This window comes from Zonotrichia leucophrys, chromosome 3, assembly GCF_028769735.1.
Source record: "Zonotrichia leucophrys gambelii isolate GWCS_2022_RI chromosome 3, RI_Zleu_2.0, whole genome shotgun sequence".
NCBI classification, from domain to species: Eukaryota; Metazoa; Chordata; class Aves; order Passeriformes; family Passerellidae; genus Zonotrichia; species Zonotrichia leucophrys.
In genome coordinates this window covers 60,285,777-60,308,389 of record NC_088172.1, presented here as the reverse complement: position 1 = coordinate 60,308,389, position 22,613 = coordinate 60,285,777, and the positions used below count along the sequence as shown (strand labels likewise).

Genomic DNA, 22,613 nt, shown 5'->3' with positions numbered 1-22,613 from the left:
CAATTATAGGCAAAGGAGGACCTGCTTTGCATAATGGTTGAAACCCTGTATGTTTCCACACAGTGCTTCCTAATTTTGCTTGTGTGGGTAGTGATATCACACACATCTGGCTTGCTGAAACCATAAATAGCGAAAACTTGTTTCTGAATGATAATAGGTATCTTCGTGGCTAAAAGAACTTGCAGTACTTTCTGTTGTAAATCACCAAACAGTAACAACATTCCATGTAGTATGTGTAAAATGATTTAAGCTTGCTGATGTTACAGAAGAATGGTAGAGAATTTTAGAGAGACCTAGCAAAGGGCAGACATGCCGCTCAAGTCTAGGATTTTAGAAAGAGCATTCTAAGCATTTGGTCTGGCTGCTAAATAAGGCAAGTTATGTAATATTGCCTGCTAATTTCTGCCTTAAGCTGTTAGTCTTTATAAATATGAACATTTTAGCAGTGTAAATGATCTTGAGTTCCAGCTGAAAATCTGACCCTTCAACCTTTTGCTTTCTTTGAAGTTGCAGAAAGTTTTGCAGTTGGTTTTGGTGAGTCTAGGATTTCATAGAAATACTTTAAGTGATGGAGAAGTCATATCCTATGAAACATTGTTCAAAAGGTTGATTTCTCTCACTTTTAGCACTTTAAATATGTTTTCCATAGTGAATTTGCCAGATTAATTTACAGATACCCTTCATTCTTTCATGCTTTTGGTCTGTGAAATTACAGAGTCGTCTACTTTCAGGTATCTTGTCATGCAGATATGTAATCATGTAGCTTCTTAAGTTTGTAAGTTAAATAGATCAAACAATTCAATAGAAAGAAAAATTCTGAGGTTATTCTGCTGTCTCCTTTGTGGGTCGTTTTGATACTGCACTGGTTCTAGCTCTAGTTCAAAACTTGCTTTAGCTTCTAGCCACTCCTTGAGAGTTTTAGATTACTCATTGATTGTGATTACAGACAGTGCAATCAAAGCAGTTTTTTGGGTGAGTTTTGGGCTGCTCAGCAGAGAGCAGCTCTCCCATTACCATTGCCACCTGGATTTCATTGAGGATTAATCACTATTTTTAATATCTTTCTTTTCAGTGTTGATAAAGATATTTGCAGTAAGCTGGGAGCAGAGTCCTGTGAAAGCCTAAGATACTCTCTCCTTTGTGGTAGTGTTTCAAGAGCAAGTACATTTTCAGATCTATGAGCTGGGCAGTTATTAGCTCATTTAGTGTTGATAAATAATATAATGTAAGTATTCTACATTGCTAACCAGACACACCAAGAGCTCCATTAACTATGCACTAGCTATGGGTAAACCGAGAGGAAAAAAAGCTAAGATCCCAAGTTAGCTTCTTACTGCAGAGAATCTACTATTTGGAAAAAAGAAAGTGTCTTAGGTATCTGTCCTGATAACTTGATCAAATACAGCAGTTCACTAGTGGATGGTTCCAGATAAATTTCTTCTTCTTCCTTCTCCTGCATTTTGTTTAAATTTAGAATTTATAATGAGCTCCCTAAAGCAAGAAATAAAAAGCATGTCTCTGTTTATGGGCTGCACTTTTCAGTGTTAGAGGTGACTGTTTGCTGTGAGCTATTCTTATAGAAATAGATGAGGTGGAATTTGACATTTGGATGAGCAAATTTGAATTCTGAAAAAAAATTCACATGTAATTCAAAGTCTCAATTAGTTTGAAGCCTGAAGCCTCATTTGCATTCCAAGTAAGTCTTACTAATTTCTTCCAGTTACACAATCACTGGTAAAATTAGCCTGGTCTTAAAACCATTGAAACCAAGATTGAAAGGCATTAGAGCCTGTATGGATCTAAAAGAAAAGTTTATCGCACAGGAAACCCAAATTTTATGTCGCCTGAAAAATGAATTTAAAGCTACAAATCATGTCTGTCTTCAGACAGATTGATACACAATGCCAGACCTACTGCATACATGCTTTTGCAGCTGATGTGTTTGTACAGTTTGTTTTTATAACATGCAGTGTAAATACAAACTGACACATAAACATCCCCAAAGTATATTCCTCAGATATCATGTTCTAGTAGTCTGCCCACAAAAAATATATACTTGACAGGTATGACTGTCTTTCTTTTGAGAACATCTAAATGAAATGCCTGTGGTATGCTGTACTACCTTAAGCAGAAAGTGAAAAAATTTAGTACAAACTGATACTGAAATAAAAGCCACAGGGCATTGGGATTTTTTAAAGCAATAATTATATTTTCTGTAAAATAAATTCTTACATATAAAATTTACCTTTATGACAATATTAATTTTATATTGAAGTCTTGTTCTTGAAACACTAAAAATACATTTAAGGGTCAGGAACCGAGTGAACAACCCCCTACTATAATCATAAAGCACAATTATATATTTTTAAACTTATTTAAATGTGTATTATATAATTAGCAGTTGTATACTATGTTAAGCCTTCAGTAGTGTTTTGGGAGTTATCATAATAATCCTTTTCAGTTTGTAGAAAATCTTGAATCCTGCCACTCAGTCTCACTCTGCGATGAGCAGCCCCTGGCAGGTTCATTGAGACTGTTTGCTCCTCTGTGCACTGTAGTTTAAAATACGCAGTATCTGGTAAAATGCCAGTCTTCTCTCAACCTTCCTATATCCCACACCCAGGTTTTTTTCACCTGCCAAATTCAAACAAATCTTATCTAAACAATTAAGATAAGCATTGAAGTAGTCTCTATAGTCAAATCAGCAAACCTCTCAAAGCCAGAACTGAAATACAATCTCTCTAAATTAAACAGTCTACAATGGCAATCATGTTTGTATTTAAACATTTTATTCTGAAAGGATTACAGCATTGCTCTCAGCTTTTTTTTTCCTGCCTAGACAAGAAGGCGACATACTGAGTCAAACAAAATATATTTGTTCTCTATGAGCCGAACTTGCACACTTTTTGTAAACAAACTGTATAGGTGTATGAAGTTTGACTTCACATAATCAGTAACTGCTGTCCTTAACAAAGTAGGCACTTGTTTGAAATGTATGTAATGTAACTGTTTATATTAGCTGTGTACAGCTATATAAAATCTGGTGATATATTTTATTTTATGTGTGAATATATATTTACATGTATGTAGAAAACCTCTATCGATATAGTTTTTATATTTGGGATACAAGTTAGGGAACAGGACAACTGTCTAGAAGTTGAATTATGTTTATAAGAGAAAAATCATGCAAAAGATTCAGTCCTCTCAATGAAGTCTACTTCTTTTGTTACTTCACTTTTTGCAAAACATATTCATGCTTAATTGATTCTTATTCTATTGCTTCCTAGAAATGCGGGTGCATGTTCTTGAAGGTATTTAAAACTCTTAAGTCATTTAAAAATGGTCTGAAGCAACAGCTCAACTTAATCCATGGCTTCTGCTTGGAAATTTTGTTTACTGTTCTAGTTTCTTACACAAGCTTTAGATCAAGGTGAATTACTGCCACAGTAAAACTGTGTGCAAGCAGTTCTAAGTGGTGTCTTGCCTCTGATCCATGCTGTGTGGACCTGTCTTGAAGCCCCAGTCTCCCTTGTGCTTTGTGCCCTTTAACATTGTCAGGATGAAAACTTTGAGTATTTCTTAATAGACAAGTATATAATAAAGCTACTGAGGGCAAGGAGGTAAGTAATAAATAATATGGAGTTATTAATTTATGGCAACTCACGGCGGCCATACCCCACCTACCGATTTTCAGTGGGTGTGGGGGGTGGTTTGCAAGTTATGCAAGTCATGTTTAAAAATTCTTTTCTTTTACTTATTTTCTGAGGATCTTTAAAAATTATGCTGTCATGATCCTTGTGGGATTGCCACAACTTACATTAGCACAGGGACAGAAGGTTTTAACACTGTTGTGTAAACACAATATTTATTTCAAAGAGTCCCATTTGGAATTTAACTTTCTACATTGGAGATTCACATTTCTTTTACTTAAGATAAAGAAGAATCCCAAGACAGTAGCAGTAGTTGTCAAGTTGTTGGAACTATTACGGATAAAAATATGACCTTGTAAATTTTAGATGAATTAGGTCAAAAGTGATATGGGGGAAAAGGAAAAAACTGGGGTGGATGGAAAGGGAGGAGGGGGGCAGGATTGGGAGGTGGGGGTAGGAAGGAGGGCCCAAGCAAGGGATATAAAGTTTTGAAGTCATGGGTTTTCTATGTAACCAATAAGAGACTGAAAGTGTTGCAAAATAGTTTATTTTAAAATATAAATACTAAGTATTTATTGGGTGTAAATCTGGGTTTATTTTGCAAGTAGCTTGATATTACATCCAAAGATAATCTTTATAGGAGCAAAAGAAGTCATTGCAGTTTGATCACCTTCTTAGGCTCTTTTGTTGATGAGAACACTGATGCAGGTGTTTTTTCTTCTACTTCTGAATTGAGCAGGTCAGCTCTCAGTCATTCCAATGAACCTGAAATTGTCTGCATTGAAACTTTTTTCCTGGTTTGCTTGTGTTTGTATGTGTCATGTTGCTTTTTCTTCCAAAGACACCTGTCTGAGAAGATATCCATTCTGTATTGACAGACCAATTCTGTATGTATTCTGTATCTGTTTTTCCTTGTTTGTTGATAAAAGCATAAGTTGATCAAGCTGTATATTATCTGACCTCAAATTTTTAAGGTTTTGCCAGTTTTCTAATGGTGTTGGATTTTGACCACTTTCAATTTACTGCCTGTACATTTTTCTTGAGGAAGCTATTGTTTTTAATTAACTCAGAAATAATAATTCAGGGAAGATCATTCAAAGTGGCACATTGGACATACTCACTTATGTGCCTTTTTTTTCCTTGCAAATACCCTTTTTAGATATTTTAAAATAATTTTAAGTCCTGTGAAATCTGGTTGAATGAATTTTAATGGTACCATTGTGCCTAAAAAATGATGTAGCAGTTTTGAGACTAATTATGTAAAGCTTACTGTTTCTATATTTTTATGTATTGCTGTAGGTTCTTAATAGCAACGGAGGCAGCTTTTTGTTGTAAGACTGCATGATGCCTTTTCAGTTTTTTTCACTCTTCAGCTTACAGTAATATTCCTGGGGTTTGGATTATTTCAGTGGAGTAGAAATATCTGGGGATCAAAGTCTAGAAGAAGTACCATTGAAGCTGGAACCTCTCAGTATCCTATAATCTTGCATGTTAGAGTCTCATGAAGGGCGTAACAGCTGAGCAACCCCCAGATGAGTGCCACACACAGAACTGTGTGGTAAGAGTGCTGTGGTTAGTTGCTGCAGAAACAGGAGGTCCTTCACTCAGTGAAGAAGAATAGATCTGCCTTTGTATTTTGCTGTACTGACCATCTGTTTCTGCCATTTGTCAGAGAAGTCGTGCAGAAACCCCTGGTGTTCTTCTGGAGAAAAAGAGCAGCTGTGAGAGTGAGGAGGCAAAGATGTGCAGGAGGAAAAAAGGAGTGGCCTCTTGAAGCAATACTGCTTGGTTTTTGGAGAGTCACAGAGAAGTCAATTGAGATGGAAATCAGAAGGAAGGAGTTGGGTGGGTGGTTTGCTTGTTTGTACTACTGGAGGAAGGATCTGAGTAGGGCAATACAGGTTCAGATGTGGTTTGTATTCTGCTACTGCGTCTTTATGAGGGCTTAAACTGTAATCTGCTATCAGTCAAGTAGTATTTGGAAAATGCTTAGTCAGGCTTTTTGGGACACAGTGGTGCTTCCAGGAGGTTTCAAGAAGGACACACTTAATTTTAGATGGAGTCCAGAGACAGAAAAGCTTAGGAAGCATACTTGGAAAGGCCAAACAAATGAGGTGTTATTAATTTGAAACCTGCCCTGAGAAAAGGGAAGGCTAAGACTAAGAATTCAACTGAATACCAGTTTTCTGGAAATCATCCATATATGATTGTGCTAATGAGAGTTTTATGACACAAAAGTTGGATCCGAAGGGTCTGGTTTATAACACTTTTTTTTCTTTCTGAAATTCTACTCAGTGGGAAACTGAATTTTGGCCTTTTCATTTTAAAAGGAAATTCCAAATCTTTGGACTTTGAACAAAATAAGGTTTCCAAAGACTGGGTAGCTGTAAGAAGTTCTCTTTTTTCTAACAGCTTATGTGGATTTAGATTCATAGCCATAGGGAAATGTAGGTTAGCTGTTTCTGCATTGTCTTTTGGCTTTGGTTTAGTGGCAGCTGGTAGATCGTGTGCTCCGAGATATATGAATATCAACAGCAGTGATCTGTCTCACAAAGGAAAAAGTACAGCAACTTTCTTTTATGGTCTTCCTAAAAGTACACTGGGCATCCTGCAGCTTTCTGCTGATAGTGTTTTCTCATACATTTCCTCTTCAGAATTATATTTTCTGGCAAGAAGTTTGATCTTCATGTTGGCTTAATTAATGTCTTGCCCTAAAGACTTGAGGGTTCTGATAATTTATTGTTTGGTTTATTTTTTTGTATTTTGCTTTCTGTTGGTTTATTTTGGGGTGGTTGTTTTGTTGGGTTTTTTTTGGTTTTTTAAAATTGTGTCTCTGTTTTGTCTTCTGTGTATATGGAAGAAGGTCCATCAGTTTTCCGTTCAAACATGCCTCTGAATATGATCATGTGCCCTAATCTCATTTTTTTACAAGCCACATATCCTCCTGTCAGGGGACATAACTTCTACGCCTGCAAATCACTTGATATTAATAAAAATAGTAAATCTTTCTTTCTCTGCTTGCATTTTTCTTTTGTCTTTCCAGCTTCAATCTAATATCTAAATTGGCTTTTCTAATGTGAGGTTGTATACTTATATATACATATATTCTAATTCAATTTATATGATAAAAATACAGAATGGAAAGAAAACTGTTCCATTCTGCTAAATTTTTCATATTCTGCCATTAGATAATAAGATATAATGTCTGTCACAAATATACTAGTTTAGAATTTCCATGTAGATTGTAACCAAAACAGTGAAAATATCAGGAAAGCTGAGGAGCAGCAAGAGTTCCCCAAACCCTTTAATTTGGTTATAAATCCTTTGAAACTTCTTCTTCTCTGTTCTTTATAGTATCAGCTAATCATTTCTGATTGATCCCCAGCCCCTCATTTTACTGGGTGGATTTTTTTGTAGTCATCTCTTTACCCTGGCTTGCTTAAATAGAAGAAAGAAATTGTTGATTTGTAATTCCGTTAATTTTTTTCTGTGGGCATCTGCACATACTTTTTCAAATTTGATTTAATTATATCTATGTATTTGTATATATACATAGTCATATATATGGATCAAATAATTTTACAGTTTTAGGGCTTTAAAGTGGTTTAATTGGCAGCACTGGTAATAGGAATGCAAGAAAATAACAAAACTCTGAGATCTTGACAGTAAGGACTAAATTTCTGGATCTGATGTGATTAAAGTTCTTTCTCTTAGAGCAAAAGCCAATAGATATTCTTCACTTTCATAGTAGTCAAGGCCAGGAAATTCAATGTCAACTTTGAAACAAGAAAAAATCACTTTCTAAACCAATGACATGGGTGAGAATATCTACCGTCTGCAAGACTAATACAAACCCTTCTCCAGTTGTTTGCATCAAAGTATACTGGAGCTGCAGCATGGCTAAAAATATTTTCATATGAGGAAATTAATCTTTGTCTGCGTTTCATCATTCTATTGCCACCACATATGGAATCCTTTGGTTAGATGTTTGTGTAGTCATGCTGATTGTAGGGGGCATGTTTAACTAGTAAGCTTGGCTGCATAAGGAGACATCATTGTTTTTTTTCCAGTTCAAATTGCCTAGATATTGGAATTAAATATGCAATTGTTCTGATTTATTTTGTCAACTATTATGTTCTGTATGGCAATGATGCAGGTCTGCCTAAGAACAGAAGCTCATATCCTCACTCCTCTGTGTATGGGGAGCATACCTAAGGTGTACATGGAAAAATCCTAGTGAGATGTTGGAGTGCTACTTATGAACATGTACAGGTTTAGATGAAACATACAGAAATATATTTCTCTTTGGAGGCAGAGACTTCAAGGATATATCCTAGGATCTAACTTCTCCATGTCCTTGTCTCAGACTGATTTGTTTTAAGCAGCTCCCTGAAGTATGTACACTCTTCTGCATACCTGTTTTGTTGAAAGTACACAGACCTGGCACCATTGTGTTTGCCAGGCGTTCTCTTATCTCCTGCAAGCATTCAAACAAAAGTGTTCTATTGCTCCCTGAGTAATCCGTGGGTGATCTTAACATTGAGCAAAAGTCAGGGCAGGAACTTAGGTTGAATTTCTTAGCTGAGGAGTGAACAGTCTCTGGAAGGAAAGGGGGGTGGAGTAGGGAGAAGACAGCCACAACTCCAAATAAATAGTTTAAGGGTTGCAAGTGTGTCCATATATGAAAACATTGCATAAGCATAAAAGTGCTGAAATGTTAGATAGTATAAACTGAGTTTCATAATATATCCTGGCTTTAATAAAGCTGTTTGTATGTAGGCTTTGATGTTAGTGTTTTCTTAAAGTAGGGCTCTCAAACCTATCTCAACCCAGTTTCTATTTGTGTGCTAATTTTAGTGTCCAGTTCTACGAGGCAAATTTGGCGCCTTTTGAGGCATACAGATAGTCTTATTGAGCAACAGGAGTTATTAAATATAATGTATCATACCATGTCCTGTGTAGAGGACATCTTTAAGTCTCTGTTGCAGCAATTATTACACTTGAATGATGGAGGAAAGTTTAAAAATACCCCAAATAATTAGTAGCAGATTTTTGCATGTGCCCCCTACCCCAAAATAAAACAAAAACATGTTGCTTCCTGAGCTGTTAACTGTTACATAGGCTGCTACATTGCTTTCTAGTAAGGGAAAAATAGAAAAAAACCCCACATTATTTCTGAAAAAGTAAAGAATTTTTAAATTATTTTTGGTTTAATCCTAAAAGCTAGCTTTGTGCTCTGCTTAGAGATACAGTGTGACCAGCATAGTTTAATCAAGGTCAACACTTTTTTGTTTATAATTTTCTTAAACTGCAACTAAAACTATGTCTCAGGCCTGGAAAGGGGAAACATGATAAGTCCCAGACTCAGAGTGCTATCTCTAGATGGCAATCAGAAACACATGAGCTTGAATTATATTCTGTGGTCTTTAAGTGTATACAGAATTTCTCTGTGACTATTAAGGACATGGATTTATGGGACAAAAATTAACTTGTTGCTGGGTCTCTAGCTCTGAGCAATGTTGCAATTTCTATGTTAATCTCACCTAGGGAATTATTCAGGTTATTGTGCAAGTGCACATACACACACCACACACACACAAACACACAAAAATGTGTGCCATCACATATATTCTAATGCAATATTCTAAATTTCAAGATATAGATGAGGAAAACTGGATTTATATAGCTTTTAAATGAATGGTCACTGTGCTTGCAAAACCATGTAAGAGGAATGCTGAAAAGCACCATTTGAAAAATAAATCTTTGTATTAGCTGAGGACATGTTTTCAGTAGTTAGCGCAAATATTTCCTGTGCCTTGTGAAACGTTTCTATAACAAGTGGGGAGTCAGGGTTCCATTTCTAAATGAGTGTACCTCTAAATGAATTTTTTTTTTTAAATCCAAGTTAGGTACATAGAAATCACTGTATTTGAGCTGTTCCACTGGGGTTTTTTGATGCTGAAAAAAAATGCAGTGTGTGTGTGGCACCAGAATTGGTTGGGAACAGGAAAGGCATATTTTGTATCCATACTAAATGTGTCGGCTTAGTGCATAGAAGACTTGACCCTTGTCAGGTGTTTTGAAGTTAACTGGCTGACTTATGGATTAATGAGTTTAGGACTGAAGTCAACCAGTGACAGGAATGAGCTTTGTTGTGTGAGTGTGTGTGTGTGGCTGTGGTGCAGATTTACAAATTTTTATAATGCTTTCAGCTGGACCATGAAAGTCTGATGTAAAGCTTGTCTCTGATCTCTGACTATGGCCATACTTGTGGGATCATGTTTATGTGTATGGGGGGAGGGAGATGAATTCTTTAACACTTGACACCTGGCTCTGCCAGGTTTCTAGCCATACTATACTGCACTATTCAAGGCATTAATAAAGTTAAAACCTTAAGCTGTATGACCAGTAGGTCATAAAAATCTGTTGCTGAGTATTGTGACCAGCTTTATTTCACAGCTGGATTATCATCCTGAACAACTAACTCTTTTTTCTTTTCTCTTTTTCATAGCTGTTGTGAACTTGGACAACTCTGTGGTTGATCTAGAGACGCTGCAAGCCCTGTATGAGAATGTGAGTAGTCAGAGGAAGTCCATAAAATGTAGGAATACTGTGTGTCCATGTGAAGGTATTTTTACTTGGCATCAATAATATTCAGAAAGCTTGTAGAAGTCCTATTTTGAAGTGACTTTATTTTCCCCAAAAGCAATGAAAAAACCACGTATTTTAATTGCATTTATTCCCATTGTGTGTTTTATGAAGTGCATGTATTTCTACATAAGTAACATGATCAACTTCTAAATGACTAGACAGATGTTAATTTTGCTCCTTTGTTTGCTTCTTGGGTGTGGCAGTCTTTGATCAATAGAACCAAACCTTACGCTCCACACCTTTGAATTCACTTTGTAATTTCACTAATATAAAAATCCTGCTCAGCTGAAACAAAAAATTTTGATAACAGAAGTTATTCTCTTCATGGAACTGGAGCATTTAATTATTGTTGCTTCAGGGATTGCTCCAAAATAGTTTTAGTTCTTTGAAAGAAAAAGAGTTTCTCCAAGGTAGTGTATTAAAAAGTAGTATAAACTTCCAGGGGCTTCATAAATGTCTGGTAGTAATAATCAGAGAGATTTAACCTTTAGGTATGTAAAATCAGGGATTCAGAATGTGCTCAAGCATGTTCTAAAACTTGACAAAGCCTATAAAGTAAAAAATTCAAAATGTTGTGTCTTAGAAGTGTATTTCTGCCTTCAGCTGGGGCCAGTGAACATTGCCCCGTCTGTGAGTGCAGTGCCTGGATATGTGGAAGTCTGGCTAGGCATCTCTTGAAAGAGTGAGGAGGCTTTCTCTTTGCCCTCCAAAGAACTTCGAAATATGAGATGTAAAGCTGTGAGCCACGGAATAGCCTTGAAGGCCTGTGTATGTTATTGTACGAGATCCTTAACTTCCCTCGTGGTTTTGAGAATGTTAATTAATTTTACACCTTTCAGATATTTGGTTTTTAGACTTTAGCTTTTAGCCACCTGCTTTGGAATGATTTGATGGTTTATGAAGTCCCCCTAAATAATCCACTTTGGCATGCAAAAAGAGAGATAGTAAGCTCTAGTCCACTTTACAGAAAAACTGAGGAGCTAAATAAAACAGAAAGAAACCAAAAGTCTGACAAGAGCTAGAAAGGACTTTTGCTATTCATTCCTGAAGAACTAGGTTAATCAACACTGCCCAGAAGATAACGGTCAAAAGAAAAACCTCTTCTAACAACATTCCAAATCTTTATGAACTCTTTGCTTCTTTGCTCCACAACATTTTTGTTTTGGCCTATGGTATTTTATTTTAAATTACTTTTAATCTGCTTCCTTACACAGTGCATATATATGTTCCATGCCATGCAGTTTTTAGCAGGCAAAAAATTTGAATTAATTTTATAAGTTACATGTGTGTGAATGTGAGAGATTTTCTTGTGGGAAGTATGGAATACATACTGCAGTCATAATCATTTTTTGCATTCTTCTCTTTCTTATTGTGAACAAGTTGGGGTTTTTTCATTTCAGTTTTAAAATATATTCCTCTTATGTTGATAATGTACTAAAACTTTTTAAATTTTTACTTAATGTCGTCTCTAATATACTTCAGAATCTTAATATAATGGATTATTTGCAAATTTGCAGTTCATTGAAATAACCAAATGACATTGTGTGCATTTTTTAATTACCTTCACTTATTACAGAAGATTTCTAGGAAATGTCCTGATCAAGGAAAATACCATGTGTAAATCTCAGGAAAGAATCAAGTTTTCGACTGTCTAATATATCTCTTTGCTTTGAGTAGAAAACAGACCAGTCCAACTTTATTATATTTGCTTGGGTGGAAAACAGAAAACAAAAAAAAAAACAAAACCACAACCAAAAACCAAACAGATTACAAGAAAAGCCCTCATATTACTGGGGTAGGATTTTATAAGGGGACCTGAATTTTAATCCTGGATCTTCTTTTTGATGAAACTCTGTCTTGAAAGAAGCTTTCTTTTTAGTTGACTTTTGTTTTCTTTTTTTCCTTTCAGCCCTCTGTCAAAACACTTCAGACCTTGCATTTTCTTCCCTTTCTAGCTTCACTAATTATAGTAATATTGTTCAATAACTGTTGTAAGTAATGGGTGGTACCAGAGAGCCTGGCATGTTTGATTCCTCCCTTATTTCTCAATCTCATCCTTTACACCCTCTCATCCTTCCTTTGTTGTAAGTGGGAATAACTTTGCAGCATTTACTTCTTAGCCATTGACTTAATTTTTAGTTCTTAGGGTTTTTTTATGGATTGAGAATTTTTTTGCTGGATATTTAAAAAGCACTGTACAGTACTCAGTCTTTCTATTTGATCTGTATGGAACATATGGGAGCATTTGTTTTACAGTTCTTCCTTCAGAATGTAATTATTTTTTCTGATTGCATGTGTCTGGCATAGTGCTTTCCCTTCTTAAATGTGAATGAAATTTGGGCAGTCTCCAAACCTAAACACACCCTAATTTCAAAAGCCACAGTCCTGAGGGTTTAATTCCTGTTTACTGAGGAGTTAAACTCCTGTTAAACCACAAAGATATTGTATATATCTTAGTGACTTTTTTATAAACTAAGAAGCCCACACCCAACCAAAGACCCAAGCCGTCAATAATTTATTTAATATTATTAAGTTGAATTGTATTAAGTGAGAAAGACTGTGTTAGTGCAGCATTGTCCTGTACAGTCAAATAGCTCTTAGGTGTGGTTGTGTAGCTTGCTTTGTGAAGAGTTGTTTAAATACATGTTGATAATTAGTTATGTATTAGTATCTAGACAGTTTAATAGGAGAATCTTTGTAGATAAAACTACATGTACATGTGGTTTTCCAAATTCTCTAATAACAATGAAATCAGGTGATAGCTACTACATGTAAATGGGCTCTTCCAAATTCTCTAATAACAATGCAATCAGGTGATAGCTATAATTAGAGAGCGAGAAGGCAGGTAAACATTCCAGTTGCTGTGTGGTGTTAGTACATATTGGTTCTGATGAGAAATGTAGCAACTGGCAAATCAGTGAATGTTTACTTTGAAACAGATTGCCTCTTAGCAGCTGGGGTTGTAGCTTAAGCATCACTGAAACAAGGTATGTCTGCTTCTGCTTTTGTCTTTGCTATGTCATGGAAACAGTTGTATAAAAGTGGATTAAAAATGCTATAGAATAATTTATCATCTTTCATTTTGCCCTTTTTACATCACAAAAGAAACATGCATATTTTCATAATTAGGCTCCCAGTAAATTGCCCACACTGTCTTTATCTTTAAAAGACTTAGGTCGATGCTTTCAAAAACCTCAAAATGCCTTTGCTGGAGAGAAAGGGCATCCACAAGTCTGAAGTGCATCACACTTCTCTGCCCTTAAGATTCAAACTTTCTCCTCTATTATTTCTTGTGATTTTTTTTCTTATTTTAAACTAGCAATTACAATGTGATGTCTTTTTTTTTTTTTTTTTGGCAAAGCCAAACTGTACTTACAAACTATAACTATACTGAGTTCTGATGATCCAGCTTGAAAAGAATATGGTATTTATTATTAACCAGGGTATCTCTGCATATCCTTGTTTCATCTGCTATTGACAAAATTCCTTAGACAACTCACTATTTTTGAAAGATAGAACACAAACTTTTAAAGTGAAGTTTGCAAAAAAATAAAATTTCATTTAAAATGACCTCAACTCAGAGCTAGGCTTCTGTTGTAAGGAAAGAAAAAGTGAACCAGGATATGTATGAGATTTATGTTGTGAGATGGAAAAAGGGCCCTTATGAAATTTGGTAAGAGCAAATACTGGCTAAATTCATACTCTGGAAGAAAATGGGAAAAGAATTAAACTGAAGAAGAATATTTTTGCAGTAATTTAATACAGATTTTTTCTGTCTGATTTTAGATATAGTTATTATCAAATTCTATTACATTATATTATTTTTTCCACTTTTGATGCTATATATATCTATATCTACCAAAAAATCAAGGAAAGAAAGAGCAGTAACATTCAAAGAGATGCTAATGCAATCAGGTTAATGACTTTTATGATAAGTATTTATTGAATGTGTTCTCTCTTGACACACATTTGGAAGGCAGTATAAAAGCTTTTTTAAAAATTATCCACCTGTAAATTGGAGAAAAAATAGGCATTAATAATAAAGAAATCTGGTAAAATTCTGAGAAATTATTTTTGACAATACCTGTGCAATAGACACAGTATTCCTTTTCTGTCAGAATTTAAAGTACCATTGATCACAAGTCTGGATAACTGAACCCTAATTAGTGACTTGAAATTCCAATTTGAGTCTGAACTTGGGCTGTATACTTCAACTTCTTGATTTTGGTGGAGGGTGTAAACTTTCTCTCTTGAGTTTTGCTCTGGCCTGCCCATGAGTGGATCATGCTTAGCCTTTGTATCTCTGACAGTTGTTACTTGTTTGCGTACACAACCTGAGAATAATGGCTTAAATAAGGAATAGGGAGTCTGCCTAACCTTTGCCCGTGGGATTTGGTGCAGAAACATCAACAGCTTGAACATGCAAGTATGTGATAGATTGCTGTGATAAGCACTCTAATATTTCAATCTGTGTAGAAGGCTGTGAGAGAGAGAACTCTGAGTATTTATTCTAAAATATTTGCAAATAACCATTTAGGTTTATGCTCCATGCTAAAATACTTACTTCTCTTTAACTGTTATGAAAAAAATGTTAAGTGATTTTCCTTCAGTTTAACAGGAGAGAAGATAATTTAAAGAGTGATCAGAAATAATGGAAATTAATTTAATTTGTTAACATGAGAACTAGTTTACTTTTATAAAAAGCTGGGCTTTTTTTCAGAAACTTAGTGTAAAAAAAAGTGTAAATTGACTACATGAAGTTTTTGAAATACAAGTTGAATAAGTAAAATAACTCCTCCTGCAGTCATGTCATTTGCACACCTAGAGCTCTGTGGCTCTGATGACGTGACCACTGGAACAATGCTACCTCTCTTGGCATCCTTCCAGCTGCTAAAATCTGTAGATTTCACCTGTTGCCAAGAGAGGACTTACTGATTTGAGAAGTGATGGAAACTTTCTTTTCTTTTAACTCTCACCTGAGTAAGAGTGTTCTAGATTAAGTGTGGACATGTCCCATTTACATTGGCATTTTTAACACAAAACCAAACCCAAACCTTCTCCACAACAGCACATGCAATATTTCAGTTAATACTTCCGCAGTTAGTTGTCTTTTTCTAGTCCTTATCCTGGAAAAGTCTTCTAAAATAGGATTAAAAATTGATTAAATTTTCTGATCCTAGTATCTTGGAAACATTCTTCTCAGGATAGCATTGTACAAGAAACAATTGCTGCAGTAATTATATTCACAGATCCTATATCTGCCTTGACTTTATGCAGAAAAGTGCCTTTGGAGGATGAATCCCCAAGTTTCTTTCCCCACACTGAAGTAAAACTGGGGTAGGGAATTCATGTAACTGAGTGTTATGAATGGCCACTGCCAGTATTCTAAAATTAAAAACTGGTGAACAAGCCTCAGCCTAGCCCTTGTTAACTGAGAAAGGTCTGATGCCATACAAACAAGCAGATGAAGGGAGGCCCAAACAGGTCAAGGGAAGTGACCTGCTCAGCACTAGTGGGACCACATTTAGGATGATGCTGTGTGCAGGTGTGGCCTCTCCAGGGCAAGAGGCAGTGACACATTGGAGCAAGGCTAGCAGAGAGCAGCAATGATGGTTAAAGGCTTGGAGAAGTGTTGTTCAAGGAGAGGCTGGGAGACAGCTTGGGTTGCTCAGTCTGGAAAAGAGAAAGCTCAGAGGAATCTTACCAGTATGTACAAATAAATACCTCACTGGGGAGGGGGGCTAAAGAGCACATATCAAGATTCAGGGATGCCCGACATAAGGACAAGACATAGAGGGCCTCCTGAGTTTGAAGCACTAGATCTGGCTGCCTAGAGAAGGCATCAGGTCTCCATCCCTGGAGATATTCAAAACCTGGCAGGATATGATACTGAGCAAGCTTCTCGAGCTGCCTCTGGTTTTTGGCAGTGTTCACCTAGACAGTCTCCAGGGGTCCTTTCAAACCTCAGCTATTCTATTAATCTTTGGTACAGGTACTGCCACAAATTTAATTTCTTGGTGTCCAGAAAAAAGTTTATTGCTGGACAAAAAATATGTATTTGCAATATTTCCAATCTGTTGAAGTATTTAATATATAAGATCAGACAACTTTAGAGATGACCTTTGAAGAGCATCCACAGAAATGCTGACTAAATACTAGGATATGTGACATCATAGACAGATGACTTTGCATTATTTCCAGGCTTCTTGAAGTATTAGGAGAAACTCTGAAGGGCTTTTGCTATATGACTCCTCAATCTCTTCATCTTTCTACTTCACATCAGTATTTTCAGCCTTTTCACATGGGAAGATGTTCAACAATTTCAGAAAAAGTGTCCAAACTCAAATTTCTGGTTTCAGGTTCCTGATGGAGTAGGCATAATGATTTTAAACAGCTCTTCTTCTAATTCTGCAAAAGCATTCAAGAGAGAATGCAGGTGCAGCATTTCTTACACTTTGCCATTATCTGAATGATTAGAATATAATTTTTCACTGTTGTCTTCAAGTTCTGTGGTGGAGAAAGTTAAAAAATGAGTGTAATTTTTTTTTAGAGAATAAAGGTAGATACACTTTTTTAAACTCTTGGGCAGACTAATGTTTTGGATCTCTCTTGGAAACTGCTATGATTGTCAAAAAAGGGTCAGAAGGAAAAGTTTTCTTTTCACTTTTATTCCTTTCCATGCCATTCCATTTTTCAGTACTACTGTTTGGAAAAAAATTTTTACCGTAGCTTGGAGCACTGAAAAAAAAAAAGTGAGGCTCAGATTCTATTGATTGGAATATTAAAGAAGAGACTTCACAGTGTGCCACAGAGTTCTTCAAGAAGCTAGGCAGTTTATATGTACTTTTTTTTTTTGCTTATTAAGATAAAAATGAAATTAATTTTACTTCAAAGAATTATGCAGTGGTTCTCGTGTATTATATATATGATAGTTCCATTATAAATATGGGCTTTTTCCTAAGTGTTTTTTCAAATCCCAAAGAAAATTTAAATTGCAGAAAAAAAACCCTGTTTTCATTTATTTAAGAAAATGTATTATTTAAATATATATTTAAAGATCTGATCACATTCAAATGTAATCCAACAAATTTGTGAAGAGAAATATAACTCTCCTCTTGAGTCCTTCAATTCAAACATCTCGTAAATGAGCAAAGAAGAGGAATTGGGAATGAAGATCATTGTCTCAAGTGCATTGGATGAGTCAATACTTTGCAGACTGCTAGTAGTCAATATTATTATTTGCAAGATATTCTATTCTCCAGCAGATATATTTATAGTTAAACTTTGTGGACTTTATACTTTGTGGACTCCTATAGTTTTACCATAAGCAGATGCTAGAACGAAAAATCTATGAATTTGATTTTTGTTACTAGGGCATATTTCTGTCTGTTGTTTGACCAGTCAAAAGCATTTTTTGTTTTTTGTTTTTTTTCCTTTATTCCAGAGAGCACAATCAGATGAACTTGAAAAAATAGAAAAGCATAGCAAGGCATCCAAGGAAAAAGAAAATGCCAAGTCTTTGGATAAGCCAGAACAGTAAGAACATATTTATGATAGAGCAGTTTTGCTCACTTCAGAAAACTTTCACTTCTGTAGTAAAATATGTATAAAGAACCCCCAAAGTCTGTGCCTACTGACAGTGACTCAAATAATTTTTTTTAATCACTTCTTCAGGTTCCTCTATGAACTCTCACTGATTCCCAACTTTTCAGAACGTGTGTTTTGCATCCTGTTCCAATCAACATTTTCAGAAAGCATTGGTTCAATCCGTCGCAAACTTGAATTGTTACAGAAACTGTGTGAGGTAGGTTGTGCTCCGTGAAAAAACAAATCTAAATTTCTGATTTTTAATCTTGTCAAGCTTTGCTCATATTTCAAAAGTTTTCACTTTATTTACTTTGGTATTTCAAATATTTAAAATCTGAAGGATAGCAGAATTGCACATTTTATGATTGTACTTTAACATCAAAGTGAATTTTAAGATTAGCTTTTGCTACTAAATTATATAATGCTTTGCCATCAGTGTGTATCAGTCTCTGGAAAACCATGCACCCTCTCCTTTTGTTAAAGCAAAATCTTTTCTTTTCACTGTCACCATTATCACTCTTTTTCAAAGGAATGCCCAGCTAACATTGTGTTGGTTGAGAAATGTGCAACTTAGTACTATCTCTGATATCTAGAGATAGCAATGTTGTATCTAGTCAGAAGAGATTGCTGAAATTTTGCAGTCCCATGAAAAACAAATACATAGCTTTAAAATGCAGATTTCATCAGTATTTTAATAACTTAGAACCATTTCATCTGTTTTACAGTTTGCTATGTAATATCTTTTATTTAATGTTTTTAATTGTTCAACCTCGGTGTTTTATTAACTTGATGAATTTTCTGTGAAATTAAATATGTCATTCACAATGTCAGTATCAGTTAAGGATTGCTATTTTGTTTTTCTTAACAGGTCATGTCTGGTAATACTGTCCAGATTTTCTGTTATTTTTTCTAAGTACCCATTTTTGAGATAATATTCTCCATATATATAAAATTACATATTAACATTGCTCTACTTCTGCATGTTGCAGTAGAAGGTAACTTCCTTTATCTGAGTCTTTATACAAGTATTATTTCTAAACACAACATCAACAAATCTGTTCATTAACCATAAATATTTATTGGACTTTGAACAGAATTTTTTCTCTGTATTTTAGACATTGAAGAATGAATCAGGAGTTATGCGGGTTCTTGGTTTGGTTCTTGCCTTTGGGAATTACATGAATGGTGGAAACAGGACACGGGGACAGGCTGATGGGTTTGGACTAGATATTCTGCCAAAACTGAAAGATGTCAAGAGCAGTGTAAGTAGATTCAAGACTTCCTGAAGGCCTGAGAAGGTTAAAATCTCTGAAAATTACTTTGTTTCTAAGTGAATGGTCTGAAGCTTATGAAGGCATGTAGAAGGGACTTCTTTTGCTACTATGCTTACCTGATCACACTTCTAGAGTTGGATGCATTTCTGTAGAATTATAAAAATTAACCATCTCTTTTCACTACTGTACAAACAAAAATACTTAAAATTATGTTTTAATTCCTAGTTTGATGTAAATTTGATTTTCATTACCTATCATCATTTCAACTTTTCTTGTAATTAGAAGCAATGCTATGATCTTGCTGTTAAAAGTTTATTATGGAAGTGGAAGGAGTTCCATGCTGATTCAAAATATTTGTGAGGGGAAAAATATCACTCCTAAAAATGATTGGATAGGCATCCAGAGCATTTGGGATAACCCAAAATTCATTCTTCATGTACACCATGATTACAGGGTTTGTATTTGACAATGGAACATGTAGCCACCTGAGTAAAGGAGTTCTTGATTCAAGATCTGTCTAGTGTAGTCATCTCAGTAGAGACAATGATAAGTAGTGTTTTTTCTTGCTCAGTGCTAAACTCTAATTTGTGTGTTACCAGCACTTTTTGTCTTCAGTTAATCATTTTGGGGTTGCATTCAAATACCTGCTTTGTTTACAAGAAAACAATCTTAGAGTTTCTATGGCTAATGAATAACCTTATCTGCATGTGACAGATTATAGCAATAACTCTTGAGCCTTAAAATATGTTGCTACATCTGCCTGGCGAGTCACTGTCAAGATCTTCAATTCTGCAAATGGCAGGAAAAAAGTGTTGGTTTCCATTCTTGGTCCCTCACTAAACATATATGTTTTAGCTGCTGGTTTAGGTGATGTGAGCAGAGCTTTAACCCTGAGTTGAGAGAGCATGTCAGCCATTTGCCTTTTTAAATGGATGGAGGAATTTCCTTCTTGCATGCTGGTTTCTTTGGTAAACCATGGGAGCAGTGATGTGAATGACACTTCAGAACAGCTTACTTCAAATTGACTCTAAGTCCAGTACAGCGCCAGTTTTAGAGCTCTGATCAGTAGGAAATTTAGGCACGCTAAATTTAGTTTGGTAACTCAAGACTTCAGTACATAATTTGCTGGAAATATTATGACTATTACGCTTTCAGTTGGAAGATATATTTTCAGTTCATTTGCGACTGATCAGTCAGGAAAGTTCTTAAAAAATCCTTTTCTGAAAATATCTGAAAATTTAATTCTGTCAGAAATCCTCTTCAAATGGAAGATTTTTTTGCTGAATTTTCATTAGAGAGCTTACAGAGGAGAAGCAATTAAAAAGCTCCCTCAACCCCCAATGCTCCCCCCAGCCCCCCAAATTCCATTTTTTAAAAAACTTTCTTTGTTTAATTTAACTATGCTTTGGTTATAGTTGTAGTGTTGCAAATGAACTTGTATATACATGAACCCAGAAACAATTTCTCTTTTCCTTCTTGGGAAATTTCAGAATGTAAGGGTTTGATTTGCAATCAGATAGAATTAAAAATATGAGGAGTGTGTTACATTAGTGTTTTCTCTTCCTTCATTTTATTTAATGATTAAATGGAACTGCAGGGTGTGGTTTGTTTTTGTAATTAGAAGCAATACTATGCTTCTTATTGGTTTGGGTGGTTTTTTTGTATGTTTCAATTTTTGTTTTGTTTTGTTTTTTTTTAATGAAGGGACCAAACCAACAAAGTATTTTTTATACACTAAATATTTCATTTATCAGAATTATTTTTTCTGATTTTTTTTTTCTGTGAGTTTCAGTAACACAGCAAACTCTATCCTCTTCTATACAGGACAACAGCAGAAGTCTTCTATCGTACATTGTCTCATATTATTTGCGTAATTTTGATGAGGTGAGTGAAAATTAAAATTAACTCTGTTAAATTCAGATTAAGCAGCCCATCTTACTAAATTTGCTCTTCTGTTAGTGAGATGCAGAAATATGTATAAATATTCCCTGGGATTTCAGTTATATATTTTAGTATAGAACAAAGGTAATGAGCACTAGGTAACTGTTCATTTGTTTATTCATCAGGATGCTGGAAGGGAACAATGCATTTTTCCTCTTCCGGATCCACAAGATCTCTTCCAGGCTTCACAACTGAAGTTTGATGATTTTCAAAAAGATCTCCGCAAAATGAAGAAAGATTTGCGAGGTACAGAACCTAGATTAATGTTACCATTATATCTCTTCTATTCTTGTTTGTATCATTTTGAGAAATTAGATGTTACTGTAAAAATAGTTGTGTGTTTTTAACTTTTCAATTAGTAGTTTGCCTCTTTAATTTGCTTTTCTATGACCGTTTATGCCATTATCCATAATTTTGTGTAGATAACCTGTAGGAGGTTTTTAAATTAAACAGCATCAAAACAGTTAGGTTAAATCTTCTGTTTCAAAACCAAACCAAAAAACTAATTTAGTTTTCCTGTTGTGTAAGCGGATTTCAAATCTTTGACCATAAAAAGTGCTGCAAATTGTTGGACCATGTCCATGATAAAAAAAAAAAAGTTTATAACCAGGTCTAAACTACCATCTAGCAGAGAAAATAATATGTATGACATTGTTAAAGACGCTTGAAATATCTGGATTTTACTGAACAGTAATATGCAAAGGAAGTATTTTTTCTCCTCTTATGAAATGTTCTCTTTAAGTGAATTCAGCAAGTTTAAGATATATTTGCTAGACTTTAATGAGGAATAGTTATCATATATTTCTTATTAACATGGGGATCTAAATACTGAATTTGTTAAGTGTAGTTTGCACAAATCATCCATGATCTTCAATATTACTGCAAAAAATCTCTGCTAAACTGGTCAGTTACATTACTGTGCTAAATCTTTGAGGGAGAAATGCAAATCAAGGAGTGATATTACTGTTGCCTTGCTGCTTTTAAATGCTGTGCCTCTAGAGACCTAGGAATGGTTTGGTAATCCATTAATCCCTGGACGACCTAGAATGGGAGGTTTTCTATTACAACAAAAACATAACATGGTTACCAAATGATATCTGACCTTCTCTTTTTGCTGCTATGAAACTTTCTGTTTGGATATTTTAAAAATTATTTTAAATATTTTGAGTATTTAAAGTATTTAGTATTTTTAGTATTTAAAGTTGTATCAAAGTCATTCAGGGTGACACTGAGGAATGAACAGTAGTATCATCCATTTACTGCTCCTGACCTACCTAGGGGGAAAAAGTCTCAGAATTCAGTCATGAAAACTTCTTGCAACTTCTAGATAATCTCAGAGCTGACATCTAAACTGGCACATGTAGAAGAAGGATACTTAGGTCTTATTTCAAAAAGATACTTGAATTCAGGTGCATGTGAATAAATATACATTTCCTCACAAATTCCTCACAAATTCACCAAAAGTGTTTTTTTGTACAGGAATGGTTGAATATTTTCACATCAAAATTGA

The 22,613-nt window shown here is 35.0% G+C and overlaps 1 protein-coding gene across 2 annotated transcripts in view; it reads left to right on the top strand.

Annotated features, from left to right (window-relative positions):
* FMN2 (formin 2) overlaps positions 1–22,613 on the top strand; it is a 155,910-nt gene that overhangs the window by 76,672 nt on the left and 56,625 nt on the right. For both annotated transcript variants that reach the window (XM_064708441.1, XM_064708442.1), the window contains 6 exons: positions 10,162–10,223; positions 17,746–17,837; positions 17,976–18,105; positions 19,004–19,150; positions 20,987–21,046; positions 21,229–21,349. In XM_064708441.1, coding sequence (XP_064564511.1) covers positions 10,162–10,223; positions 17,746–17,837; positions 17,976–18,105; positions 19,004–19,150; positions 20,987–21,046; positions 21,229–21,349 — 612 coding nt within the window. The remainder of the gene's footprint in view (positions 1–10,161; positions 10,224–17,745; positions 17,838–17,975; positions 18,106–19,003; positions 19,151–20,986; positions 21,047–21,228; positions 21,350–22,613) is intronic.